The sequence below is a fragment of the Rhipicephalus sanguineus genome, chromosome 4 (assembly GCF_013339695.2).
Source record: "Rhipicephalus sanguineus isolate Rsan-2018 chromosome 4, BIME_Rsan_1.4, whole genome shotgun sequence".
NCBI lineage: Eukaryota > Metazoa > Arthropoda > Arachnida > Ixodida > Ixodidae > Rhipicephalus > Rhipicephalus sanguineus.
Genome location: NC_051179.1, coordinates 50,103,250 through 50,115,769, shown reverse-complemented (window position 1 = coordinate 50,115,769; position 12,520 = coordinate 50,103,250). Strand labels below are relative to the sequence as shown.

Genomic DNA, 12,520 nt, shown 5'->3' with positions numbered 1-12,520 from the left:
CCCCCCCCCGCCCCCCAAGCACTTATCTAGTGCTCCTAGGCCCTTCTTTTCCTCCTGGCGACATTTATAAAGGTGCTACAGCATGGAGGAAGAAAAACTCAGGAGAAACCCCGACGTCACTTTCAGTGAAGCCTCACGAAGTGGGAAGTCGGTGATTTTGACTGGGAAGGTTCTTCTCTCTTGTTTACATGTGAACAGTAAAGCAGAAGGCCCGTTTGTGCCTCCGGCTCGAAAACCACGTGGAATGAGCGGCGCGGAGCGCGTGTCCAATTCGAAGAACATGTATGGTTTTGTGGAACTGGATGACATGGATTTTCCAGATGTATTGGAAACCAGTGATGATGACTCTGTGTAGTGTGCAGTTCTGAAGTGCAAGAAACAACATTCAGTGTTTTCAGTCATTCAAGCACCTATTTTTATTATGTGAAATGAATAAATAACGAAAAAAATAATATAAACAAACCTTTTCACCTTCCTTATGTGCTTGTAGTATTTTTTTCACACTATAAAATAATTTTCAAGAATGAGAACATTTTTTTGAACTTCCGCTTGTTTTAGGCTTATTCACAGGAGTGCCGCTGCTTTTTTGGGCTTCTTTTGTGGTGATTATTCGCTTGTTTAGTCAGCAGCATCTGGCAACAGTGAACACTGGGCAAGCATGCTATTTTAGATAAGCTTGAAGCAGCCACATGACAGCTATATTACGCTTATCCAACAAGAAAGCAGGATAGGCCAGAACTCACCTAGAGTGCAGGGGCGTAGAGTAATGGGAACCCCGGCCATTGATGGCTGCTGCACGTGCCAGAGAGCTGCGGGCCGCAGCCAGCATGGTCTCACCGTTCTTATGCGACAGCCAGTATGGGCACTTGTTGGATGGCAGGTCTTCCCCGGCAACCTCGGGGAACACGTACACGGCCGAACTGCTAATGTCCGTCGTACTTGTGCTGGCCGTGTTGCTGAGGAGGTGCGTCTGCCGCGACAGAGCGGACGACATCATCACCTCTGCGGTGACAGGGGCTTCTTTTTCACTGTCCTTTTCAACTTGCGCTTCCACAGCCTCTGCCATGGCTGAGGGGCACGTTTCACCAACTTCACTGACAAGTGTGTCGGTTGAATCCTCGATAGAGGACACCGCGTGTTGCTGCTGCTGTGGCTCAGTCTGTTGTGCACTTTGTTGGGCTGGATCTGCTGCAACTGGCGAGCTTTTGGCATCCGCTCGCACCTCCTCGTGGCTGCCATTCAGGGCTCCGTTGCTCAGGCTGCGCCGATGAGCCAATGGGGTGGCCATCTCGTCGTGCCCGCTGTGCAGTTCCGACTGCAGACCCTTTAGGCTCGGGTCACTCAGCCGCCGCTGGTGCTTTTCGGGCGGTGGCGACTGCTCAGACTGGCTGCCTGCAAACAGAGAATCCACGGACTTGGTCTTGACGAGGTTTGACGACGTGTCGCCGCTGCCGGCTGGTTCGGGCGGTGTCTCCTCTGCTGGTTCCGGGGCCTCCGATGGAGGTGTGGAAGGCGGACCTTGTGACAACAGTCCTGTAGATGGCTGCAGATACACCTCGCTCCAGAAGTGCAGATCTCGCACCTGGCACCGAGGCCTCAGGACCTGTTGTTGATGGAATGGACGAGAACGTTTTCATTTCACATGCCAGAAACGGACCACTAAGACTAGGTTTGAAGTAACAGACATCCTAAACATATGGCAGTTGTGGGATGAAAGAAGGCATGCACCATCCTAAAGTCAGCTGCCAGCACTACAATTGAACAATGCGCCAAAAGAGAACAAAACATTGTGATCCAGTTACGCCAAGATGCTGGTGCAATTATATTGGAAAGCGGTAAATGTAACAACCGTTTAGAAGGGTGATTAAGCAATGTTCACCTGGTCTGTGTGGCTGTAGAGATGGTTGAAATACTGTTCTGGCCTGGCCTTCAGGAAGGTCCAAACCGAGAAGGTTCTTGTGGCTACTGCCTCTTGCTGCCGTTCCATGGTGCTGTTTCCCAGGAAATCTCCAAACAGGCTTGAGTAAGTGTGCTGTGCCAGCCTGACCTGTTGAAGCAAGTGCAGTTGGCGCACAGGTGAACACAAAATGGCAAATGTAGCATGCTGAGAAAGTGAGAAAGTTGCCAACAGGTTAACTAGTAAGGCTCGACTCATGCAGCCACTAAACACTACGTTCCCTCACTGTCACGGCGTGGCAACAGTGTCCGTGGCAATGCAGCATTTCCCTGCTGCTTTTAACATCGACAGTGCCTTACTTTAAATAAGTAGAGAGAAAACACTGTGTCACAACAGACACCTGTGCCATTACGGTTACGAGATAGAGCATTTGACAGCCGTGTGACATTGGCTGCGAAAACAACTGCCATCGATTCACACCTCTAGACACAGGGCACATACAAACTGATGGCTATAAAACTTTGATAGCAAATGAGAAAGCCGTGATGTGAATGACATACGTAAAAAGGAGAACGACATGGAAACTTATCACTTAAACTGTGTTGAGTGAATTTTCAGATAAAAAGCTGCAAGCAATTTGCTGTGCCACACTCTCTACATTCTGAGTGAAGAAAAGCTAGATTATAAACCAAATAACGTAGATTGCACTGTTTGTAAATGCAACCAATGGGCAACACTTCAATGTGAAGCAAAACTTAAGCAAGGACAATGAGACAGGACGAATAATTTACGTGGCTGATACCATGGTGCAAATTCACAGCTCATTCGTCATCGTTACAGCTCCAGCTTTGTTGCAAGTTGAAGAAGAGCGCGAGAAGGAAGACTAGCAAGCTTTATATGCGTAAGCGGAGTCAAAGAGGGGAATTTTAAGGGCACGTTTCTTTGTTCGTCCACTGTACTTCCTTCACATTTATATCGTAATTACTACAATACAGTTAAAACAGGACAATTAACGTCCCCTATACCTTCCTTGGCTTCATTATCTATTGGTTTTCATTAAGGTTGTATATAAGCAGAGCCAAATACTTTGGACTTTCCAAGCATGTTACAGGTAAACAGAACCATGCAGAAGGACCTGCTCACCAAATACTGCTGGTTGAACTGGAAGCCACACGGAAATTGTGCCAGCAGCTGATGCACACAGTCAAGCCACTGAAGGAATACCGGGCAGCGCTCGCCCAGGTCGTCGGCCGTGGCACTGTTGCCGCAACGATCTCCAAACTTGTGCCCAAACTCCAGCCACTCCTTTTCCACCAGCACTTGGAAGCCCTGGGAGAGAGCAGGACCAATGCACATAAAGTTGGTGCACAGCCTGCTGATGTACAGACGGGTCTACTTTTAATGGGAACACTTGTATACAGGGCACGTTCGGATTTCGCTCCCTTGCAACAGCCTTGTGGCTTAGATTTGCATAAGACTAGTGGTGTGCACAAACAATGTTTCCACACCCACTTGCAGTTAGGGGGACAGCAATATGAAATGGGCTCATTCAAGTGTTCTCTTTAAGGGGGGACGTGGCTTTCGGTACCAACTTTCTTATTTCTTCATTGATTTTGATGAAAATTGGCACACTTATTTGAAATGTTTTTTAATGCTACTGTAGAAATTTCATGAATATATCTTTACAACTTTTTGATTTACAATATATTTCACCTTCTGCTCTTGTTCCGAGTCTGACTCGCTTAAAAAATGCAATAGGAAACTCGTTCAAAGTGCTATGCATTCTAAGGTGTCTGATTGCAGGCATGACATTCTTAGATTTTTTTATTTGCAACAAAATATTTTTTTAGTTTTCATTTTTCATGAGGTGACTGTGCAACAGGCATCGAGGCTTTGTGCAACTCGTCAAATACCTAATTACCAAAAGGCCATACTGAAAAAGCAAGAATGTCACGCCCTGAACTGTGCTTCAAGCAATATAGAACAAAAAACGGAACTGAAATAGACCCAGCGGTCAGTGAGAAATCAGCGGAACAAGCGAAGCAGGAAGCAAGAAAAGTCGTTTTGAGAAAACGGCTTTTAAAGTTGTACCAACGATATTACTTCACCAAAAGGCACTGGGGTGTAATCTTTTGAGTCCTTGGTAATGTGCACTTTCTTGAGAGCCCTGTCTTTAGTTTGAGGTGCCTTGCTTCTCTAAAACACAAGAAGAGTGTGATCTTTAAGGTGTTTTATAAGGTTGGACCTCCTGCACATGTGGCCTTTCATCGGTTGTGCCTTTGTTTTCTTTCTTTTTTCTTAAAATCCTTTTCTGATATACAAAGAACATGTAGCATGAATTTTAAACAAAGTTATGAAGTGGTGTAATAGACATGACAAAAAACAAGATATTGTAATGCAAGTAGGTCATGTACTATGATGATTTGCCAGCTTTCTTGTATTCATGCTCTCATTAACATAATTAACAGTCTTGATTGCAATTGATCATTGAATCATTTTATAGGATACTAAGAGCGGCTCTCATCATGGCAACCTATCCCTTCCTCCTAAATAACAGGCAGTTATGGCCAAGACATTGGTGGAATAGGAATTCCTTAGCAGTTTATTCAAGACGCGAACTGGGCAGATAAGAATTCATCTCCCTGTTTCACTCAAGCTAATTTGTAAACCTCGCCTGCGATGCGCTTCATCATTCACCCGGTCGCGGACACGGTTTTCTGCGAGGCTTTTATTTTTTCAGATGATTCATGAGCGCTTACGGCGATACCAAGCACGGCCCCAAGCGCACCTAAATTGCATCAACAGTGCTTTATTTCACCTCTAAGTGCTCGGCCGCATAGTCCGGGAAGTCGGCACGCGATGTGCTGGGTGGCGGCATTCGGTGACGATGCGCAATATGCCTAGGTGCGGCGACGAAAAATAGGCGCGCAACGTGTTTGGCCTCGCATTGCGGGACGCCGACGCGCGCCCGCTGCGCGACGAGCTTGGCCGTGGGGTCCGCTGCCGATGCGTAAGATGACCATCCGCTGTACCGAGGAGCCGGCGGGGGAAGCGCTTCGTTCCTTGCGAAGAAGCACACTGCCGCGAGTACGCTAACGCGTTGCTCTTGCCCGCAAAGTTCGAGGTTCGTCTCGCGTGCCGACGCCGTGAGCGGAGTTAGGCCTAGTGACGACTTCGAGCAGTAGACGCGCCGGCCGCGGTGCCCGATGTTTCAAAGTACGTAATGCGTAGTCGCGAGTACAAAGAGTCGTCCTGCGATCATCTTCGTCACGACGTCCGAAGTGCGCATAAGCAGAACCTCCAACCACGGATCCGACGAGTCAATGCTAGAGAGTCGGTCCGAGACGCGCGTTTGCGATGTTCGCTACGAGTGCGGCGCGCCATCGTAATCCCACCGAGCTTCCGCTAGTAGCTCCAAACTAAAACGTAGTTCTTGTTCAAAGTTATCGTCGAGCCGTGAACACAGAGCGATTGCGAACACGCAACGAAGTAGCGCGACTTTCGACAGCCGTGAGCTCGAGACGCACGAGCTGCAGACGACGATCTCCCGGAGCGAGCATCGGACCAATGGCAAGGCGCGCTGGGGCAACATGGCGGACGCGGCCAATCGGAGGGCTCGAAACGACCTTCGAACATTTGCTTTTTGTGCGCTTGTTTTCGAAGGGAGGAGCCAGCTGCGGCGGGGAATTTGAAGACGGAGAAATGCGCTTTCCGATGAGCCCAAGATATAGGCGCCCGGTGGCGTTGTTGCGGAGCTATGATTTTTTGAAAATCAGTGTTTTTTTGCGATTTCCCCAATAATTTTCGCCACCCTCGGCAGGCGCAACAATCTTTTATAGCACTTCTACGCGGTTTTCGGTGAAGATATTTTGGAATCGGATATAAAAAGGGCTACAGAAACTGAAAATGTGATTTTCAAAAAATCGATTTTTTTGCCATTTTTCGCGATACGAAAGCCGCGTCCCCCTTTAACTGTGGACTGTACTGTACAGAAACTCGACTAAGCACCCGAAATTCGAGAGCTGCTAGCATAAGGGGAGAGAGGGGAGAGACCACAGGTGACAATGCCCTTGAACTTCTCACACCAAGCAAATCCAAGTGCTGCAAATCAATTGCTCACATCAGTAGTGCGGTAGTAGGGGTCCAAAATAAGTTCGGCCAAGGCAACAATCTGAGGCGTGCGATCCCAACCATCCGAGCAGTGCACCAGCACCGGTCGCCGTTCCAGGTCGACGGCGTTGGCGACAACGAGCGAAGCCTTCAGCAAACCTGACAGGTGGTGCAGCCACTTGCTGGACTCCAAGGTCGACATCCAGCTGAAAAATGGCGACACACAGCGACAGCCATGAGTAATGGGACAAGGCCAAGGGAGAGCTTGTGCCAAAAGAGTGCGTGAGAAAGAGAAAGCTCGGTAGAAGCAAGAGTGACAAGCCCAGGCACTGGCTATCTTGTCAAGCACATTAGCTTACATCTGGCAACAACTTGGAGGGTGGCAGTGGAAGCACCTTGTCTTATCTATACACGTTCTCATCAACTCCACACATTGCAGTGAAGGCTATAGGGTACATGTCAGCCAATCAGAAATAAGAGCCAGTTGCATTAGGGAAGAGGGCTTGCCAATTGCACAAGACCAATCCCACCTCGAAGCTTCTGTTTGGTCTAGCTCACTTTAATAATCAAGAGCCAGAAGAAGGCATGGGCATGGAAGGCATGGGCAAGGTGAAAACAAGTCCCACGCCTTGCATACATCAGTGAGAGCTGCAAAAGAGTAGACTACTGTAACATTCAAAGTATGAGCACCCAGACCTACCAAGACTGATCAGCTGTAGAGGAGCAGAGGGCACGCACTGCATGAAAACTCTTGCGGATTGTGTGGATGTTGGCCAAGCTCATGAACTGCACCTCGCAGTTGGGGTAGTATTCGGGGCACTCACAGCCACCGCCCTTGGCTCGGTTGGCCACAGCAGCAGTGTAGGAACGAGCATCGAGGATGAGCATCTTGCGCTGTGGTGCCGGCCGTGGCTCGAAGTGCATGCCTGCGAGGTGCACGCCGGTTAGGATACGTTTCGCACTCATGGACACTAATAGTACATGTACCCTAACGATAAATGTTAGATTAAAGGTGTCATGTAAACTACGCTTTTGCAAAGATAAATTGCCATTACGTATTACTGAAAACCTGCGATAATAGCGCAAGGCTATCGATATGGAAGACAGGCAGTGACAAGACTCGCATATTTCTGCATCAGCTTGTCATGAATGTGTACCTGGTTTAGTGGCAAAAAAAATATTGAATTGCATTCCATTCCTGTGCTAAAGGAATTTGAAGAATTACGAGAAATTTTTGTGAGCCATTAGAAGAAGATACTTTGATAATCCAAGACATCACTCATGGGTACCGGTACAGATATTTTGGTGCAAAGAGAGGCCTTCAATAGTCTGGTGTTCATTGTCCCTAGCAATGATCAAACTTCAGATAAACGAAGTGAACGTGTCATTGAAAGAGCAATTCACCAGTCCAGATTGACTTCACGTTACCTTTTGTGCCTCTTTAACAGGGTACTGCTTTCTTCAAACCGTCCTATTTCAAATGTTTGTGAAAGTAAACGAACTACCCACGGTCAGAGAGACTGAAATGAACAACATAGCTTGCTTGGACATTCTTCTGCAGCAATACAAGTGTAGAAGCTTCACTTCTTTAACTACACTTTCAAATGTGAAATGTCATCAGACCGCGAAACACACTGAAGAAGAAATGAACACTTTAGATGACCTGTCATTAATGGTGAAACCGACAAGGTTAAGAAAACGCTTTTAAGAGCGGTGCGATGGGAATAGAAGCCACAAGCGTTAACTTCACCGTAAAGTAACTGTAAAGCGATGACGACAGCAGCACTCACTGGCAGTCAGACCACCGTTCAGTAGAGACAAGTCGGATGCATCAGAGTCAAGCCTCTGGTCGTCGGGCAGGCTGTCAAGTCCGTTACAGATGGCGGGGCCTGGGTCGATGCTACAGGCATCTGCTATGGCCTGGATCAGGGTCTCATCCTGAGGGCTCCGCCAGCCCAGCCAGCCAACCTCCGGCTGTGCCGAGCGTGCTATCACTGTGCCATACAAGTGGTGCCTAATAGAAGAGAGAAAGATGGATGTAAGAAAAAAAAAACCATTCTTACTTGAACTACAGTGAAGACACTTTATAAAAGAAATTGGTTATAAGAAACACAAGTGTGCCTACATTGAAATAGGCACTGATCAGAAAATGAGAACATGGTACCCTCCTTATAAGAGACACCTAACATAAGGGACAAGAACTGTTCCCCTGTGCCTGTCTCTTATAAAGAGGTTCAACTGTATTTGGGTGTAAACGCACCTCAGTTCACACCTTTATGTGTTAATCCTGCCTATTACTTTAAGCTGCCACATGGAAAAAGAAAAAGAAGAGGAAGGAACAGCCTGACTGCTGGGTATTCGCAGACCGATGTGCCATCGAATGAGCCGAGGCTTCTTTTCAGAGAGCAGTGCCAACAGAAAACTTAAGACTACTTCCACTGGTTTCTACATTGGACCAATCCATTTCCTGATGTTCTGGCTTTAGCTGCATTTAGGTCTTGCATGCCAGCAATAATATCCCCACATACGGTCAATTTGCACTGTCTTTGCAAGTCCTAATTTAGTGGATGTTAAAACTTTCTTAGACCTGGTGCTTTAAAATGAGAAGAATAAGTGAACACAGCGCCGAAAAATCATGAGGGTAAAATATCATCGCTGGACCACCTCCCTTGTTATTTCTTGTGCAGATTTCTGCTTACTAGCAAAGACAACTATATAGTCATGCATCAGAATAACAAATACGAATTTATGCATTGAATATTTAATGAATATACAATATGGCAAATCAGGTCTATGGAACACCGCAAGGTGAAGGAAGGGTTATGAAAGGGACAATTTGCGTCCACTCGTTTGTGTACAAAGGGACAAGAAAATTCATGTGGACTCCTCAAAATGAAAAGCTTCCTAATTGATGAAAAGTTCATCCTCATATGGTACAGCGTTTCAACCCCACACCAGGGCAAATTTTCCCTCAAATATGAAGCTTTTCTTTTCAAGAAATCCCTATGGATTTCCTTGTAGTGTTTTGCCACAAACTTGTATTTGCCAATCTTTCCTTTCATAACAAATAAAACATACAATCTGCATTCCCACTAGGACAAGAATTGCAAAAGCAGTTTTACTTGCCTCCAAACAACTGTGGGAATCCTCCGAGAGTACCGAAAACTGGCCACTGTCTCAAGATCCTGATCCGGTACTGAAGCGGGCACGATTAAGTAGCGCGGGTAGCTGCTGCAAAATCTGCACAAAGGGAACATTGAACAGATTAAAGCATCAGTGGGCGAGTGATGAAGGAACAGATCAGACATTGCATGTTACACATTGCATTTACGCAACTTAAGGCAGATTCCCTGCAGATCAAAGGCACACATCCGTTTTAAATGTCAAAGCTTATGGAGCTGTGGCAGGGTTCAACTATCATTTTTTTTTTTTCCCGGACTCCACTATAAGCAAGAGGTGTGCAGTACTCCCGATCAATTGTGGGGAGCTAGAGGCTATAATGATCTGCGCCTGTACGCTGCACAGTAAAACCTCCATTGGTGCTCTGCCTTCCTGCATGCTGTTGTGGAACTACTCTCTCAACAGTCGATTAAAAGCGCCATGAAAAGCGCGAAAAACTTTTGTACAAGATTTCTACGACTTCCCAAACCTGCACACTCCCTCAGGCAATGCACATGACTTGTCCCGTGTAATGCAAGATCTGCGCGAAAACCATTTTAAGCGATGAACCCTGAATAGATATTCGCTGCAAATGAGGCTCATTCACCTAAAAACGCAGTTTTACCTCCTTAAGGCAATGAGCGACTCAAAGGCACGGCAACTCACTTGAATTTTTCATTGATGCTAGTGATCTTCCATGTGCCCCCGAGGTCTGTGTCAAAGCCCATACGTTTGCATTCTTGGTGCAAGAGGGAAGTGTCTTTGTCTAAACTTGGCCTATCTGCAATGGCAAAATGCAATAGGAGGTTAGATAGGAGGTTAGCACAATCACTTTACCGGCATCTGCTCGTTTCACCAGCTATTCAGTTCATTCAAATTCACTACTAGCAGTACAGCACCATGAACTTAAAACAAAGGAATAAGAGCTCTCCTAATTAGTAACTGAGAGTCTACTGCATTGCTGTTTTAACGAAACCATGTGTTCATTCATGGCACGCTTTGGATTCAAGTTCATGTCACATCAACTTTAAGCTTCTGATAAGTAAAGAATATTTAAAGAATAAATATTAGGCAGAAACAATAAAGCCGATTATCTATGTAAGCGAATAGCTTTCTAACACTGCTGGATGGTCTGCAAAGCCTTGTGGATCGATATAATTGATTGGAAAATCTAGCAATAGTGTGATTAAAACTTTAACAGTGTTCTGACGATTGAAGCATGATGTTATCTGTGTAATGCTGTTGTAGCAGCAAAGGCAACCTTTTGTAATGAGTCAATCAAATACCTTTTTATCTACACGCTTTGTGTTGGTAGCACTTTATATGCTATCAGATGACATAAGCTTCCAATTTCATTGCTAGTGTTCTTTTTTTGCTATTGCGGGAACCACACGGTGTGCTTCCCTCTTATACCTGATAACAGGCAAACAGCTATGATGATGCAGACCAAGTGCAGTGAGGAATGGTATCATCCTCATTACCCAGCGAAGAAACAAGCAAGCGAGCGAAACATAGGCTACACGACCCTCCTGCCATATGCAAATGGAAATTCGCGCATGCGCACACTTTTGGGCAGATATCTGGCTTGTCAGAAAAAGCTATTTGCTTATATAAAAGAAAAAAAAAAGCATCTCAAGAGGGTGAAGCAAGGAGGCACCAAACTGACCACTCTTTAGAAAGGAAAAAAGGTCGTCGAAACGTTCTTCACGGCAGTAGAGGTAGAAACGGAAGGCAAACAGGTCGTCCAGCCGATTCGGCAACTGGATTGCATTGGTGAGGCGCTTGTGCCACTTCTGACAGTCTTCATTTGTGGCGAACGAACACCTGAAAATATATGAGAGATGTACAAAGATGCACTTGATGACATATATATGTGTGATGGTCAGGGAACAAACAGGGGTTAAGGATATCATAGTTGAAATTAAGAAGAAGAAATGGATATGGGCCGGGCACGTAGCACGTCGGCAGGATAACCGGTGGTCATTAAGGGTAACTGACTGGATTCCAAGAGAGGGCAAACGCGTGAGGGGAAGACAGAAAATTAGGTGGGTAGATGAGATTAAGAAGTTTGTAGGTATAACGTGGCAACAGAAAGCACAAGACCAGGCACAGGCAACACAGGCAACAGAAGCACAGGCAACACAGATTGCCAAGCACAGGTTGCACAGCACAGCACAGGTTGCCAAGCACAGGCAACAGAAGCACAAGATATGATTGGCGGAACATGGGAGAGGCCTTTGCCCTGCAGTGGGCGTAGACAGGCTGATGATGATGATGATATGTGTGATTGTAGTGCGAAATTATGAAATCAGTCAGTAAACAAGGTATGTTCAGATAGTAGAAACTTTCTAGACTTCTAGTTTACGAGTCCCAGTTTGCCCACTGGCTCACATGCCACTTACTTAGGGCATTTTGCAGAACAGCCTGCAACAGTGGCACAGAATCTACAATGGTGTTGCGCTGCTCCGTGCGAGGTCGCAGGTTTGAAACTTGTCATGATGGCCACATTTTGGTGGGGGTTAAACGTAACAAGACTTGTGCATTTACATTTAAGAGACTATTAAAAAAGACCCAGGTGGTTAAAATTAATCCCGAGTTGCCACTACAGCAAGCCTCATAATCAGATCGTTGTTTCTGTGCGCAAAACCTGTGACTTTCCTCCCAATTCAATTTTCCGGATCTAAACACAAAAATAATGTGCAAGGGCAAGTGATAAATCACCTGAAAGAGCGGGCATCCTTGCAGATTAGGTGGAGGTAAAAGATGTCACGACACTCGACTGCCTCTAGTAGTCCGAGGGGAAGGTTCAGCTGCTGATCGGGACCTGCCAAAAAGAAGCGGTACGACGAGAGAGCCACAACGCCTTGCGTCGAGCGGCCCAGGAACTCCACCGCTTCGCCAGGCAGGCACGGGAATGGCACAACCAGAGACGGGTCGTCCGACACCAATGCCCGTTTGGGGTACGCCTCGCTCCCACTCAGGTTTAGGAAACTCGACGGGTTGCCACCTCCATCGTCGATGGGCAGGGACCCTTCCCCGGCCTCCATGCCAAGGACCCTGCATGCAGGGATGAAGCACTCGCTGCTTTAGAGGTGTTGCAATGCATCCCAACTGTACTCTACAACATGGCCGCAGTCCGTAGTGTTACGACCAGTCCGAGTATACAAATTCACTAACGCTTTCCATTTGACGCCACACGGAGTTGCACATACCAAGAGTTTGGACATCTTTTTGTCTTGAAACTCTCCCATTGTCGGTGTGCTCTTAATGATCATGGAGTATAGCATAAGCTCCGCACAAACGGGTGCAGTGTTTTGCTGGATGGAAACGTTTACTGTAAGGCCACATGCATTA

At 46.6% G+C, this 12,520-nt stretch overlaps 1 protein-coding gene across 2 annotated transcripts in view; it reads right to left on the bottom strand.

Moving 5' to 3' along the window:
• Positions 1–12,520, bottom strand: part of LOC119389944 (myotubularin-related protein 4) — a 37,533-nt gene that overhangs the window by 16,989 nt on the left and 8,024 nt on the right. For both annotated transcript variants that reach the window (XR_005183189.2, XM_037657399.2), the window contains exons 2-11: positions 11,888–12,223; positions 10,833–10,990; positions 9,833–9,947; positions 9,134–9,247; positions 7,798–8,021; positions 6,708–6,933; positions 6,018–6,213; positions 3,041–3,226; positions 1,880–2,047; positions 744–1,603 (exon numbers count right to left, since the gene is read on the bottom strand). Coding sequence is in view for 1 of the 2 variants with exons in the window: in XM_037657399.2 (XP_037513327.1) it covers positions 744–1,603; positions 1,880–2,047; positions 3,041–3,226; positions 6,018–6,213; positions 6,708–6,933; positions 7,798–8,021; positions 9,134–9,247; positions 9,833–9,947; positions 10,833–10,990; positions 11,888–12,213 (2,573 nt within the window). In the remaining variant the exon portion in view is untranslated. The remainder of the gene's footprint in view (positions 1–743; positions 1,604–1,879; positions 2,048–3,040; positions 3,227–6,017; positions 6,214–6,707; positions 6,934–7,797; positions 8,022–9,133; positions 9,248–9,832; positions 9,948–10,832; positions 10,991–11,887; positions 12,224–12,520) is intronic.